Raw genomic sequence first — 12,827 nt, 5'->3', positions numbered from 1 at the left:
CCAATAAAAGATGACGATGATAAATCAGTCTTTAAAAAAAAAAATCTCTAGTATGGTTAGCTCCTTAGGCCTTATGGAGAGCAACATATTGTTGGGAAGCTCATTGCATTTAGGAAAAAAAAAAATGATCTCATTGCTGCTATATACACTTTTCATGTCTTCTAAACTGCTTCTTGCTAGTATGCTATCTAAAACCTTCAGCCTTCAGTTCTGTCTGTGATGAACTGTGTAACAATTGATGTGTTGCTGTATTAAGAGTCTTTTCCTGTCCTAGTTATTCCAGTTACAAGTGGTCTCTGGGCTTCTCCCCTTCTGTCAAAGGAAGATAGATATGCACGTGTGTTTGTGTGCCCTCACACAGGAACGCAGCTAGCCTCCCTTTCTAAATATGTTGCCTCAAAGAAGAAGAAAAAAACTTCTTATACAGCAGCTTTTCAAAATTATGTTTATTTCCAAATATCTGTAGAGATTTTAAGACATGCTTGTTCTAGATAGAATATATCTGGCATTCTAAATGATAGATGAGATTCATACTGGGTACCCCTTATCTTCCAGAAGCCCCAGGTCCTGGCTAATCTTAGTACTTCTTCACTCCTGATTCATCAGGATGCTTTAAATTACTGGGATTTTTTTTTTTTTTTTTTGTCTTTTATCTTTTTCCGTGTCCGGCAACGGATCGCAACCCCAGTGTTGCCCCCGTACCGGACCGGAGACCGGCAACGGGATTGCAACCCTCGGTGCTGCTCCCGCGCCTCGCTCAGCCAGTGAGCGGAACCGGTCTGTATGTGGGATCCGAACCCTCGGGCGGGAGCGCCTCCGCGCTTCCCAAGCGGCGCACTTATCCAGTGCGCCACCGGGCCGGCCCTAAATTACTGGGATTTTAATGAAAGAATTTAGGATAAGGAGTGAAAATGGCAGAATCAGGATTATTCTTTACGCTTTGAATGGAATTCTTAGTCTCTTAAGTGATAACTATTGTTTTAGGCTTTGTACTCCACCTATAAAGGCTCGTGAGAAGAGCAGCAATATTGCTTTTTTTAGACTGGGAAATTTAAAATTTTTAGACTCCTTTCTAAAAATATTAAGCATCTTTTAAGTCTTAAACATGCTTTAGCTGGTTCCCAAAGTTAAAATGTTCAAATATTTTTTAGTAGATGACCCTCAAAGTACCAGAAGTGGTACGGAGAAATTATGAGTTTTTAAAGTGCTGTGTGTATATTTGCAAGTTCATTGCCTCATTCTCATCACACCCTCTCTTAGTGCTAAACTGATTCTTTAGTCTGTCTTCTGTCATCCACAGTTCTTCTTTCCACTTAATGGAGCCAAATCCTGGCTCTGCCTGACCAAAGAAACTATATAGGAGCCGGTTCAGCCATTGTATTAGGTGCAAGTAAACCCACTAAATGACAGGTAGAAAATGCTAGGTAATTACAATCAGCCCTTCATATCCATGGTTTTTGCAACAACTGCAGATTGAAAATATTTGTAATATTTGGGGAAAAAATTGCATCTGTACTGAACGTGTACAAACCTTTCTTTTTCTTCATTTCCTAAACAATACAGTATAACAATGACTCACATAGCATTTACATTGCATTAGATTATTATATGTAATCTAGAGATGATTAAAAGTATATGGGAGGATGCACAAAGGTTACATGCAAATACTGTGCCATTTTAAAGGGACTTGAGCATCACGGATTTTGGTATCTGTGGGAGGTCCTAGAACCAATCCCCCATGGATACCGAGGGATGACTGTCCACCTTCAAACAGAAACAAACCTTTCTTTGAAAGTCAACAAGTTCTTAAATACCAACCTACATCTTTGTCCTACATCTTTTAATCCCATGATCTATTTATTGTTATTTTCCTGCTTAAATATAGAATGAGCTTAAATATAGAGCAGTTTTGGATATCTTTTCTACAGTAACAAAGAAAAAGATAAAATAGACAATGTTTAGGAAGAGTAGGACTCACACTTAATTAAGGTTAAATTTGAACCATCTAAGTCAATGAATCTATGAATACCTTCTCTTCCTTCCAAGTTTCAAGAGCCACTTGAGTGGACAAAATAAGAGAAAGTTATAGTTTCCCCTTAATCATAGGACAAGGAAGGAAATGAGGACTATGAAGCCATCTGTAAACTGGTGATAATAATAGTGTCTACTTAGAAGCTTGGTGTGATGATTAAAGGAGAACAATGCCTGGCATAGTGTAAGTGCTCAATGGATGTAAGTGAGACTGTGAAGGAGGCTGGCTCAGAACATTGAAGCAAAAATCTGGGACTTACCATGTGTTTGTACCATGTATTGTGTTTATAGTTTCTTAAGTAATTTGGGAAACACTTCCTTGGAGAAGTGTCCAGCAAGCTACTAAGTTAAATCTACACATAATAAACATTAACCAAAGATTTTCCTGATTGTGTTAAGCCACCTATCCCTGCCATTTTATTAAAATCTCCATGAAGCCATAAGATGCACTCTGTATCATAGGGCAGAAGGGCATACCAAGGAGTTGCAATTCCATAAATCTTGTGAGTCTTTTGGCAAACGTGGTTGTAACTTTTTGCCTGAGCAAATTCTTACTAGCCTTTGCACACTAGGGTTTCTGTACACTCATATGTGCTTTTGGGGGCTAGAAAGCCTGAAGGCTCAACCTCATTTTCAAGTCAGTAGTTACTAAGATCTTTGCAGCAGCTTATATAGTTTTATCGCATCAGTTTCCCAAGCAGTGCTTTAGGCCTGGTACCTACTCAATATCTGCTGATGTCACAGAATAGTTGTATAAGTTATTTTCACCACCAGAAAAAAGGATATACAGTGCATCTGTGTGCACTTACATTTTGCTAAGAACTATATAAAAGAACATGAAAAGGACAGAATTCCTTTTTGCTTTGTAAGCCTAGAATTAATGTGTGCAGCTATGCATGTACCAAAAATTCACTGAACATGAAAGAGATTCATAAACTAAAAATAAAAGGAAACAAATATTTATTAAGCACCTTCATTATTTCATTATGAAAGACATTTACATCCAACAGTTTTATGAAGGAGGTATTATTATAATAATTTTCCAGATGAGGTTACAAAGACACAAATACTTTAAGTAACTTGCCCAAAGTTATGCAGCTAGTATATAGGAGAATTGGGATTTGAGTCCAGGTTTGTGTGACTCCAGTATGCACACCAGTTCTTCCACCTATGCAATGCTGCCTGTTAATTTAAACACTGGAAAAGTACAAAAGAAGGATACATATTTTGTGAAGTTATAGTTAATGAGGGTATTAAACATAGAACCAAAAAAAAAAACAATTCGAAGGTGACAAACTATTCAGTGGAAATAACAAATCACAATATCTGCTCTCAGCTTGGTAGGTTCAGACATTAAAACATGAACCCCACGTGCATTCGACTGAACAAGTTCTTTGTGAAGAGTTGTTGATTTGACTGGGTAGGGGTGGGTGAGAGGGTTTTGAGTCTTTGAGTCAGTTGAATATTGTGAACTCTTCTTTCCCTGAAGAAGCCGAGACAGTTGTTGAAACCAAAATGGAGAACAAACCCACCTCCTCAGAATTGCAGAAGATGCAAGAGAAACAGAAACTGATCAAAGAGCCAGGCTCGGGAGTGCCCGTTGTTCTCATTACAACCCTTCTGGTTATTCCGATGGTTGTCCTGCTGGCCATTGCCATATTTATTCGGTGGAAAAAATCAAGGGCCTTTGGAGGCAAGTAAAATGAGCCCTTTGAACTTGGAACCTGCCTTTGACAGAGTGTTTGGCCTAATTATCCTCAGTAGTTTGGTTGTGATTTTTTTCAGTGTCTTTGTTTTCTTCGTTGTTTTAATTTTTAAATGCTTTCTGCCTTTTTTGACATTATTGTTTATGTTCCAGATATTGTCTATAGATAATATAACATTTTAGGTCTCTGAAATTTGGATAGTTACATTAAAATATAACCTTTAAAACTGCCTTTTAGCAGTTAAGCCCAATTAGTGTCTCCATATAAAACTATGTAGATAGTAGAGTCAGAATAAATTAGCTGAAGAATCAGGGAGCAGCTGTTAGGAACAGGCCCAGTCCTCAAAGTATCTGGGTCAGTTTTTTGAAGGTTGTGTTTTTCCCCCATCAGACTGGCTCTAGCAGCTAGCTACACAACCTTGGGCAAGTTACTTAATCTTTCTAAACTACAGTTTCCTCATCAGTAAAGTGGAGATAAAATACTTATTACCTCACAAGGTTGTGCAAAGATTAAGTGAAATGATGCACATATAGCATTTATCATAGAACCTGCACCTAGTAAGTACTCAATACCACCGGTGATTGTAATGAATAATCATTGGTAATAAGAAATAAAAGGCATAACAAGTCATAAAAGATATTTATCTTAAACTTAACTCAGCTTTCTCAAGAAAACTATTTCTATAATAAACCATTTCATAGTTTTTGAATAGTCATCATTTAGGCCATCAACCTTCCCTAACCAAACAAGGCAGGGTCCAGTACTGCAGTCAGTATTTTTTAAAAGCATTATCACAGTATAGGACCCAAGAGCTGAATTCCTTTCAGGACATCCAAATAAATACAGAAATAACCCGACCCATGGTTTTCACCTCTCAGTAGCAGTCCCTTGGCTGGGTCCCCAGGTCCTAAGGCAAGAGTCTACAGCTGTGTCTGGGAAAGAATCCGTGGACCAGGTTGGGAGGCAGCATTCAATCAAAAAACAGCATCTGATCCTATTTCAGGCCAAGGTAGCCATGGCCTGGGATCCAGTGCCCATGGCAAAGCCCTGACACAGAAAAAGACATGGGAAGAGAAAACAGAGAATTCAATTTAATAAATTGTGAAAGAGTTTTTCTTGGACTTTCTTTTGCTTTTCATCTGCAATCAATAAATCTCTGCAAAGATACAGCTAACTCTTTCTGAAAAGGACTTTTTCCGAGCCTCTGTTATGGATCTGAAACTGTCATAAGCAGAGGCAAAGATAAGTAAACATAGTCATTGTCTTCATGGAGTTAGATAGAAGCTTTAAGAGAGCAAGAATCTTGTGTGTCTTATTCACTGATATGTCCCCAACACAAATAAGAGTTCCTGGTACTAGTTGTTGAAAGAATAAATGAATAAATAAATGGAGCTCACAGACTAGATGACACATAAAAGAGAGATGACACACAAAAGTTACGATAGAGCATGGGAAGTATTGTGACAAATACACAGAATGTTAAGAACATGTGGGACCTTGGAGCAGGGGGCAGGAATAGTGGTAACCAACCCAAACTGAGAGGGTAAGTGACTAGGGTCAAGAAGGTTTGGTTTCTCCTGTTTGCTATTAAGCACATGTGACATGGCACTGTTACACAATGCTAACTTCACAGGAATGTGTTGGAAAGGCAGAGACCCAGGACAAACCATATGAAATTGGCATTATTCAACCATGTTTTATTTTAAAGTGTTGCAATTTTATATGGTTCAGTCTAATACATTTAATTCTGAAAATAGATCTTTTTTCAACATTTGTTGTTGATAGGTCTAATCCAATCTATTATAAGGTTTTTATAAACTCTCATAAAGGACTTTCAGTTTATTCAGTACATCCTTACTACATGTTGGCTGCACATCAGACACTGTGCTAGACACAGGGGATACAAAACTAAGGAATGTCCCACATCCTTGTGGAACTTACAGTCTAATTTGTTGGCTTTCTAACAGTCTGATCAGATTCTTCTTCCCTTCTCACCTGGTTCTTTCCCCATCCACTCTTCTACCTTTTCTCTGTCATCTGCCTGTTAGCTGTTTCTGTGATGCTGCCTCCACTCCTGGTTAGAGACTTCATCAGAGACCCCCAACCCTGGCTTCCCTGATCATAGCCTTTGAGAGAGTGGTGGAAGCAAGGGAAAAAAGAGTTCAGAAAGACACAAGCAAGGGAAAAAACGAAATAAGGAAAGAGGATTGATCCTTCTTGGGGATGGGCAGAACCCCACGGGGAACATTTGAGTCACCCTGTGTGCTTGGAAATACTCAGGGTTTCATGTTTTTTGTCTTCACTTAAGTGTCACATAAAGGGGAAATGATGTACATGGATCCAAAGCTTTCTCAAGCAGGATGTCTCCTGTTATTAATAGGAAGAGTAAAGCCTAAAGCAAATATTGCTAAATTGCAATAACCAAAGCTTCCAAATTTTAAAATTATTGGTAACTTAATTGTATCCTAATACAAATAACTAACATTTTTTAGCATATACTGTATATGTACCAGTCACTGTTCTAAACAGTGCAGTGTCCCATCTAAAACCTTACAGATACGTAGGGATTGTTAGTGACCCCTCTTTTCTCAGAGGAGAAAACGGAAGCTCAGGGAGGTAATTTATCGAGATTGCACAGTCTGTAAGAGACATAAGCAGGTGTCAAACCCAGCTCAGGCCTGTATATATATATATATATATCCACAGTTTATTGCTTTTTTCTGTTAGAATTGCATATGGACAAGAACTAGGCTTTGTTAATTGTGAGTTCCTTATTTTGTGTTGGAGATTGAGCCCATGGATTACGGAGGGTGATTGGGACTCATTTTGAAATGTGCCATCTTTTTTTTAGCAGATTCTGAACACAAACTTGAGGCAAGTTCAGGAAGAGTCCTGGGAAGATTTAGAGGTATGCCTGTGACCTTTTAGAATCCTTCATGTTTGGTTCAAAGTCAACAAGCTCATATCTTTTAAAGAGCAAGGAAATATTTCATATTTTGGCTCTTAAAATTAAGCACCTAGTATGCAGCCTAGCATCCCCCAGTGTAAATGCAGAATGCAAACCATAAACTAAATCAAAGTGTATGGTTCAGGCAGCAAATTTTCCAGTTTTATCTTTTTCTACCTTACCATTCTATATTATCTGATTCTCTTCCCCTGCCTTTTATCTGCCTTCATTTGTCTTCAGTAAATTTTCTGTCACTTCTGTCATATGTCAGTGCTTGTCACAGTGAAGATGACCTTTTCATAAAGTCATTGAAATGAGAGCTGCTCAAGGAATGCCAATTCCAAAGAGCTGGGGAAAAGCAAGAGGCACAAAGTGAATCTGAAATATTCCTGCAGAAAGACATAATCCTGGGAAGCTTGTTTTTTCTTCTTTATTTTAGTAAGCCTGTGGAGTAGTATCTATCTGGCTTTGAAGGATAAGTTCCTCTGTCTTTTTTTTTTTTTTTAATATCTACACTTTCCCATCCTCAACTTCTGGCTTTGTTTACCATTTAAGAGTTTACAAGGAAACTGAGAATCATTTGTGCAAATTTTACCTCAATTCTCTGTTATTGTTTGCTTTCTTCAGGAAAGGGGAGTGGAGGCTTAAACCTTGGCAATTTCTTTGCAAGCCGGAAGGGCTACAGTCGAAAAGGGTTTGACCGCCTTAGCACCGAGGGGAGTGACCAAGAGAAAGATGAGGAAGACGGAAGTGAATCCGAAGAGGAGTATTCAGCACCTCTGCCCCCACCGGCACCTTCCTCCTGAAAACCAGGCATTGATTTAGGTTGAGGGAGATTTAAGAATGCCAGATTCCTTTCCCTTTAGCACGTTTAAAGTTTTGTATATTTAATTGTAAACTGTACTAGTCTGTGTGAGACTGTACCCATTTTATTTACTTTGTTTTGGTTAAGTTGGCTTCTGTTTCTAGTTGAGGAGTTTCCTAAAAGTTCATAACAGTGTCATTGTCTTTATATGAACATGGAATAGAGAAACAGCCCTCTTCTTCCATCATAGTACTAACCTAATGATGGAAGATTTGCTCATTTACATTTCTGACACTTTTCTGTGGATGTAAATTACCCCATTCTCTGCTTGAACACAGTATTTTCCCAGTAGCACTTCCATTGCCAGTGTCTTTCTTTGGTGCCTTTCCTGTTCAGCATTCTCAGCCTTTGGCTGTAAAGAGAAACTTTGTGCTACATGAGGACAAAGCTGCTAAATCTCCTATTTTTTTAAAATCACTAACATTATATTGCAATGAGGGAAAGATTTTAAAAAGTCTCTATTTAAATTCTTTTTTAAATTTTGTTCTTAGGTTGGTGTGTTTACGGGATGTCTTATTTTTAGATGGTTACACTGTTAGAACACTATTTTCAGAACCTGAATGTAATTTGTGTAATAAAGTGTTTTCAGAGCATTAGCTGTCAAGAGTGTATTTTGAAATTTTTGCATATTTGCAGGGTTTTGTATGCAACTTTTGTAGTAATTACACAAACCAAAAATACAGTGAAACTTAATGTCTTCAACCAAAAGAAATATGTTGTATAAAATTTAGAAGATATTTTATGTAGTAAATAGAAATTACAAACTAGCGTAAGAGTTTACATACATGTTGTAAAACCAGGCTCTCTTTTAAAATTCAGAGAGGGTTTTTGCCTGTGTATTAATCATAGGGTAAATACTTTAATAAAAGGTGATCATAGCTAAGAGGAAACCTGTGTCTCAAATTACATATGCAAATCAGTATAGGTTACTACTAATAGTTTCCTTTTAAAGACTGACTTCGCCCAGATTTCCCTGTGTCCATAGGAATATACATCTGTTACAATGACTGTAGATTACTTTTCAAACACTTTTCATAATCCATTAATTCAATTTAGTAAATAAGAATCTGATTATTTTCCATTTCTTTAAATGGGGCCGGCCCAGTGGCGCACTGCTACAGTGCGCCGCTTAGGGGCGCGGCGGCGCTCCCGCCGAGGGTTCGGATCCCACATACAGACCGGCCGCTCACTGGCTGAGCGAGGTCCGGGCGCAAAAAATAAAAATAAAAAAATAAAATGCTTACTTGCATTTCCAGCATCAAGTATATCAGAGGTTTAATTGACTAATCATGAAAACAATGCAGGGTACTTATTTTTTTTTTTGCAGTCTTCCAGCTACATTATTTTTATAAATCTAATTTAACCTAGATTTTTTTTTCCTCATAATTGATACCAAAGAGGATCTAAATGAAAGATTTTGTCACTTCCCATATGTTTACCTCAACTTCTTGTTAAAGCCTGATTTGGGCGTCCTCCCCAACTGGAAACATCAACTTTTTTTGATTCCTGTGTTCTTCCTTCTCAAATGTTTAATACATTTTTCCTCTCTCTGATCATTCCTTTCTGTTCCTTTCACCACACTGATGATAAATATACAGTATTTGGTAAACAACATTCTGACGTGTGTGTGTGTGTTCACTGTATCTTACATATTTTTAGAATTAGTCCAGTGCCCAGGATGATGTTCAAGTTTTTTTATGTTGAAGAAATTAGTTGACTTGCACCAAAGCCATCTTTTCTGGTGCAGTATTTGATCATTGGTTCCATTAGCTACAATTTTTTAATATGTACACCTAATCTTGTTCCTGAACAGTTTTGTAATGGCTCAAATGATGCAAAGACAGATCAAAGTGATAAATTATAAAGAAGCAAGAAAGAAAAAGGAAAAACAAATATAAAAATGGAAAAATTGATACAGGAATAACTCTTATTACACCTACTCATTGAGAACAAATTGGGCTACAAACATTCCAGCAGCTCCTTAAATAAAACCTAGTTAGTTACATAATTTATGAGTCCATTGAATAATTAGTATTTCTAATAATAAGACCAGAAAAAATTTGCACCCAAATGTCTTCTGAAAGATAGATAGTCTCATATTGCAGAAAGTCTTCAACAGTATTCATAAAGTAGATAAGTACATTTCGCAGGTCTCTTCTTGCATATGTCCTTTGATATAAACACATGGCATTATAAAAAGGGAAATTTGGAAAAAAGAAGTCTGCTAGGGCATTAAAACCCTGTCCTAGCATGCCACACTTAGTCTACTAAACTGGCTTAATTAAAGGTGGTAAACTAGAAATATCATTCATTGACTACATTTACTTCAGGCAATCTGAATTACTGTTACTGTTTTTAGTCGAACTTCATTTATTGACTCAATTAAAGATTGCACTGCCTGGAAAGTGCCCCAGAGGAGTGGATCCCAGCCCTAACTTTTCAGTAGAATTACCTTGGAATTAAAAGAAAAATTGCTGGGCACTTTCTCTCTAGAGATCCTGATTTAGTTTGTTGGCTTACAGTGGGTTACAGATGTAGGTCATTTTTAAAAATTTCTCCAGGTGATTATAACGTGCACCCAGAGTTGAAAATCATTGTGTTTAAGAATGGCTGTTCTACCTTACCAATTACTACAAGTGGGTAGCTATATTTTCACATAAATTATAGTTTACAGATGTTTGAAGAGGGAAGACAAGATCTGAGGTGGTTTGATGTGACTGTTAGTACCAAGATCTGAGTGCCTTAATTGTTCAATGTATTAAATTGGATAATTAAAATGGGCATTACTGATATTTAAAAAGTGAAGGGAAACAGCTGTGCTTTCTTTTTTCTTTTTTTTTTTTTTACATTAAATTAGCCAGAGGATAGAATTTCCGGGGAGTTAAAAGAATAGCTTTGTCATTCACTGAGTTGGCCCTGAATTATCATATGCGTAAAATCTTTTGTTATAAGCTTTCTTCCTTAGTTTATTAAATCAGCATATTCTTTTTCAAAATTCCCATGCATCTTTAAACTGTCACCCAAATGTTATATAATTGAATATTTAAGAGCCTGAGTGACACCAGAAGCCGCAGACTTTGTAATAAGGCTTATTTCCCAGACTGTCACTGGATAGTAGCTCAAACTGTGGGTAGCCTATAGCAATAGTTCTCAAACTTCAATGTGGGTAAGAATCAACTGGGAGTACTTATTTTAAAAGGACTGACTTGGTCCCAGAGTTTCTGACTTACTATGTTGGGTGGAGCTCAGAGATCTCCTTTTTTAAGAAGCACCGCTGGTGATTTGGATCCAGGTGTTCCTTGGTCCCTCTCCAAGAAACACCATCCTAAAAAGAGGAAATGAGCCATAAAACATTATTGGGCACACAAAGCCATATTTTCAAATATTTGGTCTCTCTAGAGTGATGATTAGACTCAGAGTTATCAACCCCAGTTCCTAACCTCAGATCACACACACACAAAGAAAAGATGCAAATTATCTTCCAGGCCAGAATTTATCAGCAGTTTCTCTCCCTTAGTCCCTTTAAACTAATAACTCCACCAGGGGAAATAACTTGGATGCATGGAAAGGCCACTAGGGACCTTCCTAAAACCTCCTTTAAGAAAATCATCAAAGACAAGTGATTTCTTCAATAGGCTACCATTCTAGATTTTTGAATCACATCTAAAGACAAGAATAAGAAAAAAACCCTTTATGGTGTGTTTTTCCAGCATCGTGATTTAATTTGGGAGCATATGCATGCTCCCAAAGGATACCTGTCATATCCTTAAAAATTTTGAAACATCAGAACACAAAGATGACAATCAAATATCCAAAGTACAGGTATGAAACAAGGGCATATATTTTCACTATTTTCATATAGTGCTCTAAAATTGAGTACGCACTGAATTGAGAGAGTACAATGAAAACCTAATAATAAAATGCTCATGTTCAGATGTACCCAGATATAATATGAAATAGACAGGAGCTTACAAAATCCATTTTGACAATAGAACCCATTTTCATTTCTGAATGAAAATGCATTTTATTATACATAGTCTCTTAAAATGAATAAACCAGTCACTTGAGAATGCTCTAATTATTTCCTCTATTCTACTATATAATTCTCCATGCCTTTTAAAAAATACTGTCGTCTGAGAAACAGAAGGGTAGGTTGGGTCCTTTTATGATGCTGGGTCTAGCCTCATATTCCTTTGCCTTACAATTACTTCTCAGCAGGAGATTTCCCATCATAAAAACTCCCTGTAGTTGTGATTCTCTGTTTTGCTTACTTGGTAATTAATTAGTTTACTATAATTGGAAGAGATTTTCAAGCATGCACGCAGATGGCATAACACAATTGTGTTGGTTCTTACAACTCGCTTCTACTTCTAGATAAGGAGATAGTGCTACTCAATAGTATGGCCCAGTGTTAGCTAACACTGAGTTTGGAAAGAACACTTGTTAGGGTCAGAAAGATCTGAAATTCTGAGTTCTAGATTTGGTTATTTTATATAATCAAATTCACCAGTGGTTAACATTTTGTCATATTTTATCTCTTTTTTTATAGATGCACACATATATGTGCTACACACACACATTTGAAAATAGTTTCATTATGTGTAATTTTATGTATACCAAGTATACCTCAATAAAGCTAGAAAAAAACATTTCTTAAGGCAACAAGAGGAGACAAAAAAAGAAACGAAATAAAGATTACAGAGATCACAACCTTTACCCTAAATACTTCCAGTCTTACCTCTTAAGAACTAGGCATTCTCTCCTACATAATCACAAAACCATTATTATACTCAAGAAATTTAACACTGATTCCTTATTATCAACCAATATATATCCTATATTCAAACCCTCAATTTCCCCAAAAAGTCCTTTGGAGCTTTCAATTTTTGATACAGAATCTAATTAAGATTCTCACATTGCATATGTTTATCACATCTACTTTGATCTAAATTAATTCTCTTGCTGTTTTTTTCTTCCAAAACATCAACATTTCTTATGAGCCCAGGCCAGTTGTACAAATACAGTGTCTCACAGTCTGCACTTAGCTGACTGTTTTCTCATGATTGGATTCATGATTGTGATGTTGCCTACTTCCCACTGCCTTTTATTAGGAGGCACACAATGTCAGTTTGCCCCCATTTGGTGATGCTAAATTTGATCACTTAAGTAATATGGTGTCTCTATTGCATATGTTCCACCTCCATTTAGTCTGTAGAAAGTAATCTTAAAAGACACTTTTTTTTTTCGTTAAATTTTTATTTTGTCAATATACAATGTA

The 12,827-nt window shown here is 36.8% G+C and overlaps 1 protein-coding gene across 1 annotated transcript in view; it reads left to right on the top strand.

Moving 5' to 3' along the window:
* PAM (peptidylglycine alpha-amidating monooxygenase) overlaps window positions 1–8,432 on the top strand; it is a gene marked incomplete at its 5' end in the record, with an annotated part of 51,440 nt that extends 43,008 nt beyond the window's left edge. Inside the window, 3 exons of the mRNA XM_008576449.1 lie at window positions 3,521–3,724; window positions 6,589–6,645; window positions 7,312–8,432. Coding sequence (XP_008574671.1) covers window positions 3,521–3,724; window positions 6,589–6,645; window positions 7,312–7,490 — 440 coding nt within the window. The remainder of the gene's footprint in view (window positions 1–3,520; window positions 3,725–6,588; window positions 6,646–7,311) is intronic.
* Window positions 8,433–12,827: the final 4,395 nt, after the last annotated feature.

This window comes from Galeopterus variegatus, unplaced genomic scaffold (assembly GCF_000696425.1).
Source record: "Galeopterus variegatus unplaced genomic scaffold, G_variegatus-3.0.2 Scaffold1352, whole genome shotgun sequence".
Classification (NCBI taxonomy): Eukaryota; Metazoa; Chordata; class Mammalia; order Dermoptera; family Cynocephalidae; genus Galeopterus; species Galeopterus variegatus.
The sequence above is the reverse complement of the archived record's forward strand: the minus strand, read 5'-3'. Positions and strand labels throughout refer to the sequence as shown.